The 18,795-nt window shown below is 38.9% G+C and overlaps 2 protein-coding genes across 5 annotated transcripts in view; both read right to left on the reverse strand.

Annotated features, from left to right (window-relative positions):
* Positions 1 to 5,951: 5,951 nt before the first annotated feature.
* On the reverse strand, positions 5,952 to 12,023 carry RPL15 (ribosomal protein L15). The gene is made up of 4 exons (XM_088983395.1): positions 11,835 to 12,023; positions 11,392 to 11,755; positions 7,707 to 7,858; positions 5,952 to 6,406 (listed from the first exon to the last, which is right to left on the reverse strand). Exons 1-4 carry the CDS (start codon positions 11,904 to 11,906, stop codon positions 6,182 to 6,184), a joined length of 813 nt encoding a protein of 270 aa, XP_088839521.1. The 5' UTR covers positions 11,907 to 12,023; the 3' UTR covers positions 5,952 to 6,181.
* A 2,153-nt stretch (positions 12,024 to 14,176) lies between these two features.
* Positions 14,177 to 18,795, reverse strand: part of LOC148855069 (DEAD/DEAH box RNA helicase family protein) — a 145,219-nt gene continuing 140,600 nt past the window's right edge. For all 4 annotated transcript variants that reach the window (XM_088983399.1, XM_088983398.1, XM_088983396.1 and 1 more), the window contains exons 17-18: positions 18,079 to 18,651; positions 14,177 to 14,669 (exon numbers count right to left, since the gene is read on the reverse strand). In XM_088983399.1, coding sequence (XP_088839525.1) covers positions 14,577 to 14,669; positions 18,079 to 18,651 — 666 coding nt within the window. In that variant the 3' untranslated portion in view covers positions 14,177 to 14,576. The remainder of the gene's footprint in view (positions 14,670 to 18,078; positions 18,652 to 18,795) is intronic.

Consider the following 18,795-nt stretch of genomic DNA (forward strand, 5'->3'; position numbering starts at 1 on the left):
ATAAAATAATATAAAATATAAGGTTTTATACTCTACAAATTTGTATTTGTACTCCTTCCAAACTGAGCCAAAGTCTCCACTACGACAATCGACAAGCCAGTTGGTGAGATTCTGTAGTTGCTTTGGTGTTTATCAAGCATGAAGAAAAGAAATTTTGCAATAAGTTAGTCGACCTAGAAAAAAAAAGGGAATTCTGTCCTCATAAAGTCATTAACTATAACCCTTAGAAAACCATCACGTTACACCATATATCCTCCAAGATTTCATTTCCTACAAATTAGGGAGTCTACTAAATCATGCTCCTACAATTTGGCTATTAAAACTAATAAAATCTTGTAAGTTGGGAAGCTAATTAGCCAATGCTTACTGATGAGGGCAGATTTGGCCCTCCAATAACATTATGACACCTGGCACCTCATGAGAACTAAGTGCTAACTAATCAGGCAGTTCGTCACTTCCAAGTAGCTCACCACTTACAGGCAACTCGTCACCATGCAGCACTCGCAGGCAGTGTTGGACGCTTCAATCAGAATGATGTACTTTATGAGTTTATTGTAAATGAATAAAAATGCATATTTGATTCATGTTCCCTTGGTATGTTTCTGTATAATACCCTTAAACTGGACACTTAGTGAGACTCATGTTAGTTTAGAATGTTCACATCCGGTGGGTCAGTTTGGGGAGACCTATCCTGATAAGGCTGACACTATTGTGCCACCAAGTCGGTTGGGGTGGCCTGTCTCAGCTGCCAGGGTGAGACCCTAGGCACATACAGTGTAGGATTAGTTGAATCTTTGAACTGGACCAGATTTTCAGTATTCTTGGACCTTGGAGATTAATGGGCAAAACTAAAAAGTTACACCCGACCCCTAGACTCGATTATGATACTGCACTAGGTGTCGGATTGGATTGTCTTTGATGTACCAATCAGTGAGATCCTTAGCGGGGGTCAAAACTTGGGTATGTTGAGACAGTCTGAGAATTCATCTGAGTGGGTGATCATAGTGACAGGATCAGCCCCTTTTTCGGACAAAGGTAATGATCGAGGATGCACTCTCACTGATGGAAACCAAGACTATCGGCAGCCGATTTCAATCGTTGAGATTTGTCTTGCAAAATATATTTTATATGAGAAATAAAAGAATATATACATTATGGTTTCTAAAATGTTTGCAAAAGGTTTTAATTCCCGAGATCTATATAGGTAGAGAGTGCAACACTGTTCTTCGCAGTCGAGGGAGAGGTCATCTCTTGTCGGGCAGTGTTTGATCATTATGGGCTGAGAGGTTAAGTGTAAGACCATTGAGGGTAATGCCTAATGGGCTAATCTTGCATCTGCCCACAGTCCCTGGGTGTTACAAGGTGGCTTGGCCCAGGGACCACTTAGGGTAAGTGTTGGGCCCATAGAACCCATTTGATGGGTTTCAGGGGGTGCACTGTCCATAACAGTGTATTCAGTCAGGCCTTGTAACAAAGGATGGGTCAAACCCATGTGGCTGATGTGTAGATCAATGCTTGGGTCCCACGCCATACAAGGAAGTCCAACTGGGCAGCAGTTAGGAAGGCTAAGTGAGCACATAAGCTTAATGGGCCTAAAGCCCATTTCGAACTGGACTAATTTAATAAGTTAAATATGAGCGAATTCTGAGATGGATCAGCAGATAGGACAGGGTCTTAACCCTATCCACTCAGAGAGTCCAGATCTGAATATGATTCAGATCTAGAAACCTCCTAATGAGATTAGGAGAAGAGTGATCTAATCTATAGATAAGATAAATGTTTATCCTTATCTTCTAAAAGGATGTCTGATCCAAATCTTATTTGGATCAGCAGCTCCTAATTGGATTAGGAGCTAATCTTTTAGGATTACAAAAGGAGGGGGCGGCAGCCTTTAGAGAGAGATACTCACATTCTCTTTAGAGCTAAAAAATCATAGAAGAAAGATTTCTACAATCCCTATGAAAATCTTTCTTGCCGCCTCCTTCCTGCATCCGCCAGACATCTAGTTCGATCTCCAACTCTGTGGGAGAAAGCAAGATTCAATCTTGTCATCAGTTCTTTGAGAAAGAATTGATAGGAAGCTGTGCTCACGTGCCATTCTGCTGTTTCTTGCGAATGACAGTTCTTGGAGAAGAACACTGCTGATTCTGCTCCATCCTACACTGCACCATCTTTAGTGAGAGCAGTCTTTGGATCCTTCCTTGGGCGTGAACACCTTCATTGAGAGATAATATTTCTCTATATCAGGTATACCTCCCTCCTACTCCTTTTGGTTTAGATCTGGTTTAGTTTATGGTTCAAGATTGATCCTTGAAAATATGATTTTCTAAATAGGAATTCGATTCCCAATTGAAAGGGAGATAAAGTTTTTTGAAATCGCCCACCTTATTCTGCAAGATTTGGGCGTCCATACGATGGATCTCTCTTCCCTTCAGGCAGTAGGTCGCTCGCCACCATGCAGCACTTACAGGCACTAGGCAGCTCGCCATCATGTAGCCTGGCACCTTACAGAGCCTAGCACTCACAGGCAGCTCACCACCATGCAGCACTTACAGGCAGCTTGCCCCTAGGCAGCTCGCCACCATGCTGCCTAGCACCTTACGGGCAGCTCGTTTCCTAGCCAGACCGACCACTGCATGACAACCCCGAGGAGCTCACCACCGTACCTCGCATTTTACGGGATTATGACTTATAACAGCTATATTAGCTCACCCACTCCCCGATTCAGGCGGGAATGGGCAACCTCACTAGTTGGTGGCATTATCCCCACCTAACACAAAAATAGGTCCCATCACAGCGGGAATCCAGGAACTGCTCCACCAAACCCGCGAGGACTCTAGTATATAACCCCCGTTCTCTAGCTCTCTAACTCTTTGATATCATCTTCAAGCTCTCTATTGTGTGCTAACTTAGCCATCGGAGTGTCCCCACCAGGTAAGCCACCCCGGGTTCTTTGATTCAGCTCTTGCAGGCAACCAATTCCCGCTGTCTACAAAGATGATCCGATCATCTCCTGCAGGGAGCAGCCAGGTTGCACTATGCCATGGAGCTCCGCTTCAGCTCCTGAGTCATCGGCCACCTGGGAGCAGACGGGATGACGAGGTACTTAGCCACAAAAAATGATACGTTACCATAAACGGTTACATCATTTGGCGCCGTCTGTGGGAAACGCTACAAAAAGCTAAGTTCTCATCTTACAAAAAGCCAAGTCTTCTTCTCCTAGAAAATAAAACCTCATCAGTCCTCTTAGCGAGGTCCCCTCTACAAAGATGAGCTCTTCGTGGCTTCTACGGAAGTTGGCGGGCAACAGACTACATGGGCGCCCTTGCTGGTCGAGTCTTCCAAGGCTCCCGTGCGAGCTGGCGACCTAAAGTCAGTAGTGCTGCCCCCGTTAGTTGAGCTCCTAGCAGATTCTTGTAGGAGTGGGTGACCGGCACCATGAGGCTGATGCAATGCAATCATAGCTTTGAGGCACCCACCCGGCGACCTGCGTGGCCTGGTGGCCTGCGCGCGATCGGGCGACCTGGCACATGCACCGACCCGGCGAGTGATTTTTAGCTAGAAACAAGTAAGCAAGTTCTAGCTCTCAAACTTTGTGATTTTTAGATCGCGGTCTACTATGAGAGTACTGACTTAAGCACCAGAGTGACCTCACCGGGTTAGCCACCCCGGGTCCTCTGACATTTAGTTCCCTATAGGTCTCTAAAGAGCAACGAAGTTCATCAATCCAGCTCAGCACCTGGTCAGCCCGACACCTCACAGGCAGCTTGGCACCCGGTCAGCCCAACACCTCACAGGCAGCTCGGCACCCGATCATCCCGACACCTCACAGGCAGCTCGACACCTGGTCAGCCTGGCACCTCACAGACAGCTCGGCACCTGGTCAGCCCGGCACCTCACAGGCAGCTCGACATTGCATAAGACCCAGTCGCCTCTTCGGCATGGGCAAAGTTCAGGAGTGGACTATGAGTCGCTCCCAAAGCCTTAGGGCCACAACACAGCTTAAGACCCAATGGCCTCTTTGGCATGGGCAAAGTTCAGGAGTGGACTATGAGTCGCTCCCAAAGCCTAAGGGCCACAACACTGCTTAAGACCCAATCGCCTCTTCGGCATGGGCAAAGTTCAGGAGTAGACTATGAGTCGCTCTCAAAGCCTAAGGGCCACAACACTGCTCAAGACCCAATCGCCTCTTCGGCATGGGCAAAGTTCAGGAATGGACTATAAGTCGCTCCCAAAGCCTAAGGGCTACAATACTGCTTAAGACCCAGTCGCCTTTTCGGTATGGGCAAAGTGAAAGAGAGTGGACTACAAGTCGCTCCCAGAGCCTAAGGGCTAAAGTACCGAATTGGCAGAGACCTCGGCACTACATAAGACATAGTCGCCTCTTCGGCCTGGGCAAAGTTCAATAGTGGACTACGAGTCTCTCCCAATCTAGGAGTAGACTGCAAGTCGCTCCCAATCTAGGAGTGGACTACGAGTCGCTCCCGAAGCCTAAGGGCTACAATACTGCATAAGACCCAGTCGCCTCTTCGGCATGGGCAAAGTCCAGGAGTGGACTACAAGTCGCTCCTAGAGCCTAAGGGCTACAGTACTGAACTGGCAGAGACCTCGACATCTTACGGGCAGCTTGCTTCTAAGCAACTCCTAGAGCTTAAGAAAATGAATCAGCGCTTACGAGCTCGTCAAATTACGGGCCAAAAGGAGAAATCTACTCCCTTTGTCGGATTACTTTTAGCTCGGGAGTGGGGGGCAAATGATGAGGGCGGATTTGACCCTCCAATGACATTATGACACCTGGCACCTCATGAGAACTAAGTGCTAACTAACCAGGCAGCTCGCCACTTCCAGGCAGCTCACCACTTACAGGCAGCTTGCGACCATGCAGCACTCGCAGGCAGTAGGCAGCTCGCCACCATGCAGCACTTACAGGCACTAGGCAGCTCGCCATCATGTAGCCTGGCACCTTACAGAGCCTGGTACTCACAGGCAGCTCGCCACCATGCAACACTTATAGGTAGCTCGCCACCATGCTGCCTAGCACCTTATAGGCAGCTCATTTCCTAGTCAAACCGATCACCGCATGACAACCCCAAGAAGCTCACTACCGTACCTCGCATTTTACGGGATTATGACTTGTAGAAACTATATTAGCTCATCCACTCCCCGATTCAGGCGGGAATGGGCAACCTCACTAGTTGGTGGCATTATTCCCATCTAACACGAAAACAGGTCCCATCACAGCGGGAATCCAGGAACTGCTCCACCAAACCTACGAGGACTCCAGTATATAAAGACCCCCCCCCCCCCCCCCCCCAAAGGAGGAAATGAAGGGAGGCAAGAAAAGAGATAATAACCCCTGCTTTCTAGCTCTCTAACTCTCTGATATCATCTTCAAGCTCTCTACTGTGTGCTAACTTAGCCACCAGAGTGTCCCCGCCAGGTAAGCCACCCCGGGTTCTCTGATTCAACTATTGCAGGCAACTAGTTCCCGCTGTCTACAAAGATGAGCTGATCATCTCCTGCAAGGAACAGTCGGGTTGCACTACGCCAGGGAGCTCGGCTTCAGCCCCTAAGTCATCAGCCACCTAGGAGCAGATGGGATGACGAGGCAGTTAGCCACAAAAAATGATACGTGACCAGAAACGGTTACATCACTTACTAAATTAAAAAAAATCAATAATTAAATAACAAATAAAGAGATAGCAATTCAACGTTGATTTGGGTTCTTGTGTGACTTGCATGGTCCCACCTCTCATAGAACTTGTGAGCCACCTCTTGCACTGCGTCAGCGTCAATAGGGATTCGGTGAAGGGGTGAGGGGAAGAACAAGGATCTCTATCTTGGGCAAAAGCCAGAAATTTGATTTTAATATTCCTGATGAAAACTCAACCTCAAAAATTTGATGATAATTTACACAACCAAGAAGAAGGCATACATTTGAGTTCCAGAAATTGCAGAATTGAAGGAATTGATCAAATAAATAAATGATTAAAAGATAGTGATGGTGGTTTCTGAAATTACAGTCTATCAATGTGGGTCTTCATCTCAGGTAAAAAAATAAAAAAACTTTAGTAAAGATGGTGTGAGATATGGGCTTTGGTTTAGAGGATGAGCAAAAGCAGAAGCTTCATATCCTCTTCTACAATGTCAAGTACAAGTTGACACGAGTCATCAATGCAACTCAAGCAGAAGCTGGGTCAGCGGCAGCAGTCTCAGCAGCTCTTTTCTTTGCAAAATACTCTTCAGCACGTGCTAGGTTTTTAGCCACTGATGGTTTAACCCATTTCTTTCGCCCAGGCAATACAGTAATAGAACAGTTAGCAGCTTCAAGCTTCTCCTTTGCTGATTGTGAGAAGGCACGAGCCTTTATGTTCAACTTCACATTCAATTCCCCATCCCCTAGAATCTGATATAAATACAAGGATCAGAAAGTATAGAAAACATATAAATACAAATAGATCACTTTGTGTTCAGAAATGCGTTTTAATAAACTTATCTACATGAATATGGTTCTAATGTGAAAACTATCCAAGCTATCTCATTAGGCCTCTTAACTAATAGGAAATAAAACCATTGCAGGTAAATCTTGACCCCTCATTTTTTAGATTTTCCCTAAACTTCTCAACTATCCTGAGGTCCGTCCAAACTACATTAGTATCAATATTGTCTTGACTGCAACTTTATAGGATCACAGCAAAGATTTGAGAGATGGAACAGTGGCCTTTATGACATAATCTGGCAGACTGGAAAACGACTTCAACAAGAACAATAGTTTTCGAGTACTATTGACCCCTAGAACCAAAACTGCAGTCTATTCATTGCCTAATAATCTAAACATATTAATAATACCTCCAGGAGCTACCTTCCTGAGGCCCAAAAATCCTTTTTTAAATTGTTTCCATCAGTCGTGTTAAGAATGAATATCAAACTGAACTTCTATGGGCAGGTTTTTGATGAACCATAATAAAAGTTTGTTTGCAACTAACTTGCATAAACATATAGTGTTTGTTTGGTTTGAAAGAAAAGATAGGGAAAAGAAGGGAAAGGTAAGGGAATCTGTATAAGGTTTGTACAGGTTTCCCTATCTTTCCCTTCCTTTCCCTACCTTTTATTTCAAACCAAAATACTCTTCAGCAGGGTCAGTTTATCATGAAATCAGGGGCGCAGAAAACGAATCCATGGTGGAAGAGTAACGCAATATTAGAGTAGTTGGTCACTGGCCTCTTTGATATGCAGAAGGTTGCATAAAAATTTGAACATTTAATGGTAATGAATACATGCAGATAGTAGAATAATCAACACCAACATCATGTTCTAACCAGACTGTCAGATGGTGGTACACACTTTATGGTGGCACTAGAATAATATCTGTACTTCCGTTTCTTTCTTATCAGTTGTTTTTTTCTTTTCGATAAAAAATATTATTCTTTGTAAAAACTAAAATTATATAAAAAAATTACAAAAATATACCAACTAGTTGGAGTATCTAGACATGCCAAAGTATCAAGTTTACCAAAATATCTATCTCATGTTTTGCCCATGTCAGTTCCAAGACATGAGAGTTTCCCAATTATATGATAAAGCAAAAAACATGCTGTACGATGAATTAGAAACATGAAGCAAATGATGGTCTTAAATAAAAGGTTTGACCTCCTTACCTTCTATGCATTGTAAAATAAATTAAAAGAAGTGATTCTCATCCTTACCTTTAAGGGAAGGGTTCGCTCTCTTCCAGAAGGGTTGATCAATCCCCTCTCCTTCAAGGACTCTAGTGAAACCTCATCCCCTTCTTGGAACCCAGCAGCTGCTATATCTCTCAAGTTCACAGGGACATACTTTGGCAGCCCAGCATGCATACCTTTTTCACAATTAGCAAACAAATCAGTGCATGGAATTCAAAAGAAAAGGATTTTCTTTTTTTTTTTAAATAAACATTTCTTAGAATCTTTTCCAAGAATATGCATATCTAACAATGATGCGTGTTACATAATACAAGGCTATACAGTCTGCTAGTGACTATTATAAAGCTATATAGTCTCTCATCCCCGCCCCAAATAACAATTTGCTCTTTCACTTGTAATTCTTTCACTATCTGCTGGTGCATAAGGCTATAATTGGGTCAAATTGGTATTAATCTAGCCACATCCAAGTTTGATTCAATTAATAAACCCCTATACTAAAGTAAGGCCTAGCATCTGTTGGATCATATCTATCCATGTCAGATTAACCATCTTTAAAAAATAGGGAAAATTGAAAAAAAAAGAAAAATAAATAAATAAACTACATGACTCTTTGACTTGTGCACTTAAGATGTCTAATTCTTGCTCATATAAATACAGTTTGATATCCATTCTCAACATGAATTATGGCAACCTATATCAGTATTGACAACCTTCACTCTGAATTTTCTAGAGCATAAAACCTTGTCCAAAAACCTTTATCAATGATCTTAGGAATAGAAACATAGTTATTAAGGCCCCATTCGTTTTTCAGTAAGTTATTTACCCAGGTAAATGCAGTTACCTGGGTAAGTTTTTCCTGGGAAACACTTACCTGGGTAAGTGCATTTACCCATGTTCTTTTATTTTTCATGTAAATAAGGCAATGACCATTTTAGTCATAAAAATCCATTATTAAAAGGGCATTTTTGTCCCATTCAAGTGTTGGCAACTTTCCCCCTAGGTGGGAAAGTTATTTACCCATCTAGGAGATGGGTATCACTTACCCGGATAAGTGATACCCAGGAAAATAAACTTTCCCTGGTCCCCACATAAATCTGAAAAAAGAACATGGGATTCTTGGTCAATGGGAACCAAAATCCCATTGACCAACTTTCCCCCTCAAAATCCGAAAAAAGAACGCCCCCTAAAAGTTATGCTCTCTCTTCCAAATCCCCCATAAAATGCCTATAAGGAACATTTAACTACACCTGTTGCTAGAGGATCCAATTTCCATTTGGCTATTAAGTCAAGAATATCCTCTTGGGGTACCCAATACCAAACAACAATAAATAAACATTTGATTGGCTGATCCATGATTCTGATTTAATAAAGAGATGGTATTTTTTTCTCAATCAATATCAATGTTGTTTCTCCTTTCTTTTGTTTGTTAAAGTAGTTGCGTGATGTCCCTACCAAGCTTAATGTAAAGAACATTTCCACGACGGTATTAACAATGAAGTATGTTTGTCCTTCAAGGGGCCCATTTGGGAGGGCTGAAACATTGGCTGAGTAACTTTCATTATTGAGCTGCTTTGGAGATACCACCAAAAGAAATTTCATGTGAAAGCCATTTTTTGGTTACAATATAACTTTTGGGCTTTCCATGTTTTTCACCAAATATTGCTTATAGGCTGTCCGGGTCGGGCACACCTCACAAAGCCAAAAGCCACCAATATGAAAGCCCTCCCAAATGGACACTGAGTTATCCATAACAATCATCAGCTATAGCGCAAAAGCTGTTGCAACCAGCTGAAAGAGGTACCAATCAAGTTGAATTTGATGGCAGTAGTATGGGAAATCCAGGACCATCCAGAATGGGTGTTGTTTTCAGGGACATGGAGGAGCTAGGGCAACTTTTTTTCAGGTCCAATAGGAGTTAGAGACACCATTAGAGCAAAACTGCTAGCTATACTTCATGGTACTGGGCTGGCAAAGCAAATGAATATTACTAATTAGATCATTGAGGATGACTTGAAGATTGTAGTCAGTTAGTTAATTCATGAAGAGATGGCTTTGTGTTTTTTGTTTGTTTTTTTTTTTTTTTGATAACAAAAGAAATTTCATTAAGAAAAAGAAAAAGGGAATATGGCTTTGTGGACTTACAAACAAACTTAAGGAAAACAAATGGTTAACCATGAATCTTGAAATTAGAGTTTAGTGGGTGCCACGATAAGCCAACAATATGGCTGATACCTTGGATAAACAGCCTATCCTCAGGTTCTCTGTAAATTTGCTGTTTTTTTAATAAAGTTTCAGTTATCTATTAAAAAAACATCAGTTGTACTTCTTTTTAAGTTCAGGTTAAAATTTGTAACATGTTTATCCATAGCATCGCTCATACCCTGCCAAGCCTCCTGATAGAATCCAGCTAGCATCATTTGCAGCCCAAGCACATGCCCATACTCCTCAAGCACCTGTTCAGCACATAATGCCCAACCCACAACTCATAAGGTTTGTCTACAGAATGAGGCGACATCAACCAATTAGTTAAAAAGGGAATCTGGTTGTGATCAAGGCTAGACAGATCTGGATCTGATCGTTGAAAGATGATATAAATACTTGGGCTGGGGAATGAGAACCAAGGATTTTCAAGCAGTAACTCTCTTCTTCTCTCACTCTCTCACTTTCTCTCTATAATTCTCTAAGGGGGTTAAGTCACCCTTGAGTGACTTCTGTATTGAGCAACATCTCAATACTTTCCTTTATTTACCATTCTTCACATACCTTAATGTGATCCTGAATTCTGGTTTAAGGACAATATATATCCTAAATAATGAACAATCAGGTTTCTTACACTAAACCCATTACCCAAAAAGGTTGCTTACACCAAATAATAGCAATATCCCCACTGTTACATCACACACGCTCATCTTATAATAAACTGGATAAGAAGTAGAATATTGAAAGGATGGGAAGAGAAAAGAAAGAAACATTCTTTTCATGAATCTAATCAGACCAAGTATCAAGAGATGGTAGAAATCTCTACGCAAATTACAAAATAACCATTTTTTTATTCATAAATTACAAAATAACCATTATTTAGTAAACGTATAATTTTCTTTCTCATCTCACACTCTTGAAGAAGGGAAAAAATGAATATCAACTGAAGCCTAACTGTGCTTAAATGGGGGATGAAACTTTGTACTTCGAATTTCATTCTCTTTCTAAAACACCCATATTACTTTATCATCAGCTGAGCCCTTTGTTGCTACACAGTGATGATGTCAAAGAAGGGCAAAAATTCTGTAAATCCTCCGAAAGAAAAAAGAAAAACACCTATATGTCAAAACCAACTCGAAAATTTTTTTAAGCAAGGAAAGTAAAACATAATGTATGCATGCATGCATTTACGAAACTGATTTGGACACGGAAAGATGGTGAATTGGCCTCAAGGAATGGCATAACTATCTCGTTAGCTAATAAAAGAAAGAAATGGATTTTAAAAGAGCTCAATCCATGCTAGTATACTGTTTTTCAGGGAACATTTTCTATACCAAGAATGGAAACCTTGAATTGATTGATTCTACAACAATATTTCACTTCAAAAGTACTGAAAACTGTAAATAGAATCTTATTTGGAAAAAAAAATAACATGATTAATCGGTTACCACGTTCCTTCTTCTTTTGAAGACATACATGTTAGTAATGAAACAAGGGAGTAATGAGATACCTCCAGCAATTCCTCTAAGTTTCGGGATACGGCGGTAAAGAGGCATCTGGCCACCCTCGAAACCTTTGCGAACACCGGGGCCGGACCTGGACTTCTGACCTCTCATCCCAAAACCACAACTGTTTCCTTGACCAGCTGAAATACCTCTCCCTTTCCTCTTGTTTCTCTTTCTGGAGCCGGGCTGCGGACCCAAATTATCAAGCCGAAATCGAACATCTGGACTTGGTGAAGCAGCAGTAGATGAAGAAGAAGAATCTCGACTGAGAACAACAATTGGTCTTCCTTCTTTCCTCTTGAGTTGAAATTTGAGGGATGGAATAGGAGTTGAACTTGTTTTAAGACTATTAAGACTACTTGCATTGCCCTGCGAAGAAGAAAGAGATTGGATTTCAGAAAATGAAAAAGCTCGGCAATTAATTTGGGTAAAGGAGAGGGGTCGTTACCTTGAATGACGTAGAAGGGTAGTGAAATACTCTGCTAGGAGCAGGCGAAGAAAGCGAGAGAAAGGCTGCCATGATTACAGGGAACGGTGCCCGGAGTTCCCCAAACCAACACAAGTGAAGAAGAATAAAAAGCTCTCTCAGACTCGGTGGATAGAGAGGATAGGGGTCAATAGCGCTTTTTAACGTTACGCGGCACTCCATTATCAAACGCTATCCCGAAACTTGAAAGGACGATAACGAAATCGGGTTCGGTATCGGAAAGTGGAGTTATAACCGGATCGGATTTCATTACATCCGCAATTGATCCGTTTATCAAACCTTTGGATCTGAATCCGGGACAAGTATGTAACACTAATAATGGGGGCGTTCTTTTTTTTTTTTTTTTTTATATTTTGAGAGGGAGAAAAGTTGATAAATAGGATTTTGATTTTTATTGATCAAGAAATCCATGTTATTTTATAAGATTTATGTGAAGACCAGGAAAAATTTATCACTTGCCCGAATAAGTGATACCCATCTCCTAAGTAGGTAAATAACTTTCTCACTTGGGGGAAAGTTGCTAAGACTTGAATGGAACAAAAATATCATTTTTAATAATAAATTTTTATGATTAAAATGGTCATTACCTTATTTACTTGGGAAATAAAAGAACATGACTAAATGTATTTACCTGGGTAAGTCTTTCTTAGAAAACATTACCCGAGTAAATAACTTAAAAAAACGAACGAGACCTAAATAGTGTATAAACTCAACCTTCATTAAATGAAATTCATGCATGTGAATATTGGCACGTATAAATACTTTTAGAATCCAATATAATGACCAGAAAAATCTATGATGTCAGAAAAAGAATTTGGACATAATACTGGAGAGGCTTTGACCAATGAAAATTAAAAACCACCAAACCTGTGGTTGATTCGAGCCTGGATGTGCGTGTGTAAAGTATAAACCTATGTAACTATTATAAATGAAGTGTTGTGTATAAATTAGGAATTCAGATCTATTGATCACAACATAATGATACATCGTGGCCACATTCACCTAGTCATACGTTTGGAACATTGGTTGTAATTATATCATAGGAAAATTTATAACGCAGAAAAGATATGGACATATGGTATGGGAAGAGTTTTAACCAATCAAAACCCACCCATGAATTTTGATAAATAACACCTGATTAGCTACAACATTTATGATTCCAATTGACTGGTCATAAGTTTTTTGGATGTCATCTTTTCCATATCATAGTCGAACCCTTATATCACCGATATTATTGACTTGCAACTGGATGAACGTGTGGTCAACAGATCTAGACTCACACATAAGTGTAAGCTATATATGCACAGAATTAAATAATATTTTTAAGGAAAAATCTATATCCGAAACTCATGGTACCACAAGATTGACCAATCAAATACCACGTAATTGGTCACCTATTTTACGATACCAGTTGTAAATTTATCCGGTATCATAGTCAAACCCTTCTTTGAATGATTACATGATAATTGATATAGGTAATTAAGGACTGTAGGGCCATGTACGAATATTCTAATCAAATACTAATGAAATATACTCTTTTATATAAAAGGGATCACTCCAAGTGCCACCAACATCCCATCTCTTCCTGAAATCAGCTTAAAATGATAATGATGATTAAGGCATCATTTGGTAATGTATCCCTCGTTTTCATCTTGAAATTTTGAACAGGTGATTCTTGTATAAACTCCCAAGCACAATTGTTTATTTCTTTTTATTAGGCACCATATAGGATAAAACACCTTTGCGAAAAAGAAACATGAAAAATCTGTTTTCGCCAAAAACAAATTTTACAAAAAAACCAATGTAACATAGTTGCAATTACCTTCTACTTGAATCAATCAACCAAATAAGAAATTACTTAAAATGCTTACATGGTGCTCACATGGCAATGTTTTATGAGAAAACGGCCATGATACCAAACACCAACCAGGTAACTTGAGTTCAAAATTGGAATACCAGGATGCATCGACAGGTTTTGGCCATTCCTCCCACACCATGCATCGGTAATCAGTTGATATAGAAACCAATATGATTTGTCCGTATTAGATGTATCATACCCTACTGATATTTAAAACCTTGGTAACGATTACTGATCACCTCTCACACCAAAAAACAAAAAAAGAATTACTGATAACCTCTTCCCGAACTAAATTCCACACTACTGGTTCATTTGCATGGTCAATATATATTTCCGTTGTCATGGATTAGGCTACAAATCAGGGTAATGCCCGAAGATGACAAACCTTGATTAGTGATGCATAGCCTAATCTTTATTCACCCTTGAAATCACACAGTATAAGAACTAGTAGTTGACCTGTATGCTTGCTTTTGTATAATCTCTTTCAGATAGTTACAAGTATGTTGTATATATTCTCCTCTCATGTACACTTATTCCCCAAATTATGCACACAAGTTCACACATCAAATAGCACAATTGCCATAAATTTCACATATACATAACTACACTTACTGCTAAAACTAACAAGCTGTGCATATAATAATTTCAAAATTTCACATTTTGATGAAGGAAATACATCTAGTGCAGTTACAGTCGTACCATCTCAAAGATTGGGACATACTACATACAAAAAGGTCAAGATAGCTTTGCGATGCAATTGCCATCGGGCATCAGTCCATTGACATTGTAATAATGCCATCTTGAACATGGGTTTTGTAGCCGACTAGGCTTTACACAATCAAGAATCAATCACCCAGAAGACAGAGAGGCTGGCGCATGCTAAGTTCAGCTTTTAGTTTTGGGAATTGCTCCAGATCATGAGAAATAGTCAAGATTTTCTGCATATTGCAAAATCATTTCATATCAGTTATATGCAACATTCTAAACCTCTCATTAGAAATAAAAAGGAAAAATTGCAATCTACCAGAAAAACAATCTAGATAATATCCTGTTCTATAATAGATAGAGCATATTTCCCACTGAAAAAGACAAATAGAATATAAACTAAAGGGGACACTGTCTCTACATTTATATTTCAAGTGCTTAGTATGTCATCTTACATCAAATTCCATCTGTCCTAACTTCTTCTTCCACCTAAAATTCCAAATGTTGTCATGGAAACAAAGATCACCAAAAAAATATCTTTAGAGGGGCTAGAACACTTTTCATTTTCTACTTATTTATTTTTTCTAGAAAAGCAACAAAACCATGGAAGGTGTCTTCTTCCTTATAGGGCAATGTGTTAGTTGTAGTAAATCACTCTGAAATGCCTCTCCCCCAAATAAAGAAAAAGGGACCATGGAAGAAGGTGTTTTCTTGCTTATAGGACAATGTGCTAGTTAGAGTAAGCCACCCATTAAAATCTAAGCTTGAGCTTTTCTTTTGGGAAAAGTGAACTCCAACAAAGCATCTATAGATTGCTAACATCTGATGGTTACTTACCTGCAATGCCCTTCCCCCAAATAAAAAAACAAAGAAGACCATGGAACAAGTTTTCTTGTTTATAGGACTGTTAGTTGGATTAATCTACGCCTGAAAACCTAAGCCATAGATTTTTTTATTCTGGGAAAAAGTAAATTCCAACAAAGCATCTATAGATCACAAACATCTGATGCTTACCCATAATGCCCCTCCTGCAAATAAAAAATAAAAAAAAAGAAAAGAAAAAAAAAAAGCTTTTCAAAGATCTAGAATGACTTAATTAGCCAGAGGTCAGCTGGCTAACTATCCAATGATTAGATAAGAAAAAGAGATTACCACTACTGGGACCACAGCGCTTTCTCTTCTTTCTTCATCACATTTACTTTTCAAATTTCACAAATCTAGTTTCCCATATATATCAAGTAGTTTGTTTCTTATTTTATCATCATTTGAATAAGGCAAAAATTTGTTGACAGTAGCAAGCATGATGCTTGTTAGAGGGATCACAGAAGTTCTGACAAGGTTCGAAGTATTGGAAATGCCAAAGTGTATCGAAAAGGCAATTTTAAGAGACGTATCGGGATATGCCTTGGATACGCATGTGTATCGGAGAAACATTAAGATACACATGAAAACACTAAATACTTCAATAAATCATAAAAATACATCAATAACACTAAATATAAGACCTCAATGAGGTAATATATACATTAAATTAATATACTTTAATGGTTTTATGAAGAAATACATTGTAGTTAATTATAATTTCATTGAAAAACCAATGCTTAACTATAATTTATAAATTAAAATTCTTAAGTTTTATGGGATGGGAAAAACCCAACTCCCCTATCCAACCATAAACATGCACTAGCACAACTTCTAAGTGAAAATATAATTAATAATTATTTATTATTTAAATAATTATTATTTGATTTTATTTTCAAAAATTATAAATAAATAAATAAATAAATAAATAAATAAATAAACATTATACAATATATTAAAACAATAGTTATCAAAGAAGAAATCTCAATTGCTTTGTGGATATGATAGATCATCCGTAGAATTATAATATATTCAATCATTGTGATCAAATGATAAAATATAGTTAGTCATTATTTATTTTTAATTCTAAAAATATAAAAAAATAATTATTAAAGAAAAATTTTCAATTGCTCTGTGGATATGATAGATCATCCATAGAATTATAATATATTCAATCATTGTGATCAAATGATAAACTATAATTAATTATTATAAATATATAAAAAATAAAAAATAAAATTAAAGAAATTTCAATTGCTCTATGGATATGATAGATAAATCCATAGATCTAAAACATATTGTCTTTATAGGTAGAGAAAAAAATTACATTTTCAAACTTTTGGTTAATTTATATTTTCCCCAAATATCTTCATGAAATTTCCATAGATCTACTCATAACACAAAAAAGTAGAGTTTATATTTTCCCTAAATTGCCATGTGGTGTGTTCTTATAGATATAGAAAGTAGAGTTTATTCTTTTGATTTACATGTGATCTTTTCTAGCTCTTCTAAAAGAATTGAGTATGATTACATCCCATATTCCCATTTATCAATTTGATTTTCTGGTTAAAGCAATGGTGTCCAACTCCTAAACTTAAGGCTTACTTAAGGTATCATGCTGAGAGGTGATACACTTCAATGATTAAACTATATATGATACTTCTGCAGATGTAAATATGTAATAATCTATCCTAGACGGGCTAGTGGTGAGATAAACCACCTCCTTGTTGACTATAGATTTGCTTCTGACCTATGAAAATACTTGGGTACCTCTTCTACTCTAATTCCATCTCCTTCTATCAAGCCACCCCCTTGTGGTCAACTGGGTATTGATGAGGGAGGGATCAGATAATTTCTGGGTTGATGGCATAGTTAGAGCTTGGCATGTTGTGAACAGATCATCATGTCAGAGGAAATAACACCCTTCCCACCCAAATCCCGGAAAAAAAGAGAGATTATTGTTCCATTCCAATGTCTCAGGTTGATGCTGATTTTTATTTGGACGGGGGGGCTCGCTCTTCCTGGGGGATGAAAGCTTATTGTATGACAGTTTTATTAGGATGCTATATCTGGCTTGCTTCTGAATTTTCTTTCGTCTGCCCCTCCCTCGGGTTAGACGATTCTACCCTTTCTTCTCATTTTAGTGAATTTTTTTATTCCCTGTTATGGATCAAAAGAAATTTGACTGAGACACTTGTCATGGCACTATAGTAGGTGTTATTCTGCCACTATGTCACAATATGGTGAGCCAATTCCAACCAAGGCACTTTCCCTAACCGTGTAAAGGGTCAATCAACAGAAGTTCCCTATTGAAATTGAAAATAAAAAAGAAAAACAAAACAAAGAAGATAATGATGAAAGCATTTAATAATACAAACAGAAACTTTGAAAAATGTGGTCTTTTAAGCAAACAAACTAGTGATTGTATATTGAATTTGTATATAAACTGTTCTTTCTTCTATTTAGTAGTAACCATGTTAATATTCCATAATTCTTTTATTCTATTATTGTTTGTTCCATCTTCAGAAGAAAATGTTGGTTACTGAAGTGAGAAGTGGTGAAGACCAAAAGAATCATAAGAGAACAAAGAGAAAAGTAGGTCTGAAAATCAAACCTCCTGGGGAGAAAATCGCAATTACCATAAAGAAAACTACAAGTCGAGAAAATTATTGACAGAGATCCATGCTGAAGATGGTTCTCAAGAGTAAACAAAATTAACTGTATATAATGAGTTTATATATACGTATTAAAAGCAGAGTTGTTTGGAGGAGAAAGATTTACCAATGCAGCAAGATGTGCGTCTTGTAGAATATTGCCATCAACCTCCAATCTTGCAACAGGAAATTCTGGGAGGTGTCCCGACTGTTTCTTACCAAGCAAGTCACCTGGTCCACGATGAAGGAGGTCCACATTTGCCAGGTAAAAACCATCAGATGACTTCTCCAGCACTTTCAACCGGTTTAGACCACTTGCAGTGGAAGACAAGAAAATACATCTGGACTTCCTTGCCCCACGTCCAACTCGTCCTCTCAGTTGGTGTAGCTGAGCTATTCCAAACCTTTCAGCATTCATGATTACAATCATGGATGCATCAGGAACATCTACTCCAATTTCAATCACCTGAGTTGAAAGAAGTATACGTGTTTCTCCTGATCGAAACCGTCGTAGTGCTTCATCTTTCTCATCAATTTTCATTCTTCCATGCAACAGTCCGCAATTGTATCCCTTAAATTTGCAAGCTATGGTCTTAAGATCTGAAGAAGCAGCACGAAGCTGGGGCAGCTGCTCAGATTCATCAATGATAGGATACACAAGATAAACCTTCCCACCTTTCTGTAACTCATCCTGCATCATCTGTAGGATGAAAAAAAAAAAAACCTTAACTACCAGATGAAATCAGTGAACAGAAATCTACAGAAAATTTAACTTGCAACTGCCAATCTTGAGATGTTCTGAAATTCAGCAACATTGAACGAATCCAAGAAATTCATATCTAGC

The sequence above is a fragment of the Nelumbo lutea genome, chromosome 4, assembly GCF_056320005.1.
Source record: "Nelumbo lutea isolate HS-2025 chromosome 4, American lotus-T2T, whole genome shotgun sequence".
In the NCBI taxonomy this organism is placed as follows: domain Eukaryota; kingdom Viridiplantae; phylum Streptophyta; class Magnoliopsida; order Proteales; family Nelumbonaceae; genus Nelumbo; species Nelumbo lutea.

Excerpts from the sequence above, each read along its gene's own strand:
- RPL15 (XM_088983395.1), bottom strand. The coding sequence starts at position 11,906 with ATGGCAGCCTTTCTCTCGCTTTCTTCGCCTGCTCCTAGCAGAGTATTT. Across the intron at positions 7,859-11,391 it reads ACTTAGAGGAATTGCTGGAG|GTATGCATGCTGGGCTGCCA; the intron begins GTATCTCATTAC and ends ATTGTGAAAAAG. Across the intron at positions 6,407-7,706 it reads AGCGAACCCTTCCCTTAAAG|ATTCTAGGGGATGGGGAATT; the intron begins GTAAGGATGAGA and ends TATTTATATCAG.